This window comes from Calidris pugnax, unplaced genomic scaffold, assembly GCF_001431845.1.
Source record: "Calidris pugnax isolate Ruff unplaced genomic scaffold, ASM143184v1 scaffold825, whole genome shotgun sequence".
Taxonomy (NCBI): domain Eukaryota; kingdom Metazoa; phylum Chordata; class Aves; order Charadriiformes; family Scolopacidae; genus Calidris; species Calidris pugnax.
Window position 1 is genome coordinate 2,114 of NW_015091516.1, and position 2,359 is coordinate 4,472.

Genomic DNA, 2,359 nt, shown 5'->3' on the forward strand with positions numbered 1-2,359 from the left:
CCCCCCCCCAACTTTAGGTGCTCACCCGGGTACGTGGGGGACCCACCGCGGGGAGAGCCGTGCCGAGGTGAGTGCCACGGGGAGGAGGTGGTGACCCCTGTGGTGGCACTAAATGGGGGGGGTCCTGCCTAACTGCTGTGTCCCCCCCTCCCCAGAGCCGGGTGTCCCCGGGGGGCAGTGCCCGTGTGACCCACGTGGCAGCATCAGCGAGGGCTGCGGTGCCGACGGGCAGTGCCACTGCAAGGTGAGCCCCCCCCCAAATCCCCAGTGTGTCCCCGAGCCTGGAGGGGGTGACAGGGCGATGTCACCCTGTGCCGTGTCTCTCCCCCTCCCCAGTCCAACGTGGAGGGTCCCCACTGTGCCGCCTGCCGTCCCCACCACTTCCACCTGAGTGCCAGCGAGCCGGCCGGCTGCCTGCCCTGCTTCTGCATGGGCATCGTCCAGCACTGCACCAGCACCACCTACGCCCGCGGCACCGTGAGTGTGTCGTCCCCCCCCCAGTGTCCCCAAATGTCCCCTGTGATCATAGAATCATAGAATCATAGAATTTCCCAGGCTGGAAGGGACCTCCAAAGGCCATCTAGTCCGACCCCCCCGCAGTCAGCAGGGACACCCCCAACTAGACCAGGTTGCCCAGGGCCTCGTCGAGCCTCTCCTTGAATATCTCCAGGGAAGGGGCCTCAACCACCTCCCTGGGCAACCTGTCCCAGTGCTCCACCACCCTCACAGTGAAGAACCCTCTCCTCATCTCCAGTCTAAATCTGTTCCCCTCCAGCTTGAAGCCATTGCCCCTCGTCCTGTCACTGCAGCCCTTTCTAAACAGGCTCTCCCCAGCCTTCCTGTAGCCCCCCCTCAGGTACTGGAAGGCTGCTATTAGGTCTCCCCGGAGCCTCCTCTTCTCCAGGCTGAACAACCCCAGCTCCCTCAGCCTGTCCTCGGAGCAGAGGTGCTCCATCCCCCTGATCATCCTTGTGGCCCTCCTCTGGACCCTCTCCATCAGGTCCATGTCCTTCTTATATTGAGGGCTCCAGACCTGCACACAATACTCCAGGTGAGGTCTCACCAGAGCAGAGCAAAGTGGCAGAATCCCCTCTCTGGACCTGCTGGCAACGCAGCTTTTGATGCAGCCCAGGATGGGATTGGCCTTCTGGGCTGCAAGTGCCCACTGCCTGCTCATGTCCAGCTTCTCCTCCACCAGCACCCCCAAGTCCCTTTCCTCAGGGCTGCCAAACCCCATGATGTCCCCCAAACCCCCACCGACCCCTATCCCCATCCCCATCCCGTAGGTGCGGGCACCCTTCGCCCCCGGGAACCCGCAGGGGTTTGCCCTGGTGAACCGGCAGCGCAGCACCCGGGTGGGCACCGGCTTCAGGGTGGAGCCGGGCACCCCCCACCCCCGTCTGACCTACGAGCGATTCGGGGAGCTGCCCCCCGACTCCTACTACTGGCAGCTGCCACCCCCCTACCAGGGGGACAAGGTAAGGGGGTGCCCCCACCCCAGGGGACGGGGGTGCCTGGGGGAGCACCCAGCCTGTCAGCGGCTGCACCCGTGCCCCACGGGCACCCCTGGGTGCTCGCCCCGTGGCTCTGTTGGAGGGGGAGGTGGGAGCAGCCCCCCCCGACATTGCCCACCTTTTTCTCTTTTTTCCCTTTTTTCCCTTTTTTCCCTTTTTTCCCTTTTTTCCCTTTTTTCCTTTTTTCTTTTTCCTTTTTCCTTCTCCTATCCCAACCCCATCCTCTTCCCCTTCCCCATCCCCATCCCCTTCCTTCTCCCTTCCCTCTCCCTTCCCCATCCCAATCCTTATCCCATCCCCATCCTCATCCTCTTCCCTTTCCCCATCCCATCCCATCCTATCCCCATCCCATCCCATCCTATCCCCATCCCATCCCATCCTATCCCCATCCCATCCCATCCTATCCCCATCCCATCCCATCCTATCCCCATCCCATCCCATCCTATCCCCATCCCATCCCATCCTATCCCCATCCCATCCCATCCTATCCCCATCCCATCCCATCCTATCCCCATCCCATCCCATCCCCATCCTAATCCCGTCCCCATTCCATATCTATCCCACCCCCATCCTATTCCCCTTCCCATCCCCATCCCATCCTCTTCCCACCCCATCCCTATCCCATCCGGGTCCCCATCCTCTTCTTCCCTTTCTCTGTCCACATCCCATCCTCTGCATCCCATCCCCATCCTAATCCCGTCCCCATTCCATATCTATCCCACCCCCATCCTATTCCCCTTCCCATCCCCATCCCATCCTCTTCCCACCCCATCCCTATCCCATCCGGGTCCCCATCCTCTTCTTCCCTTTCTCTGTCCACATCCCATCCCCATCCCGTTCTCCAT

At 62.0% G+C, this 2,359-nt stretch overlaps 1 protein-coding gene across 1 annotated transcript in view; it reads left to right on the forward strand.

Moving 5' to 3' along the window:
* LOC106899811 (basement membrane-specific heparan sulfate proteoglycan core protein-like) overlaps window positions 1-2,359 on the forward strand; it is a gene marked incomplete at both ends in the record, with an annotated part of 67,681 nt that overhangs the window by 1,208 nt on the left and 64,114 nt on the right. Inside the window, 4 exons of the mRNA XM_014961731.1 lie at window positions 18-67; window positions 156-244; window positions 337-477; window positions 1,287-1,478. Coding sequence (XP_014817217.1) covers window positions 18-67; window positions 156-244; window positions 337-477; window positions 1,287-1,478 — 472 coding nt within the window. The remainder of the gene's footprint in view (window positions 1-17; window positions 68-155; window positions 245-336; window positions 478-1,286; window positions 1,479-2,359) is intronic.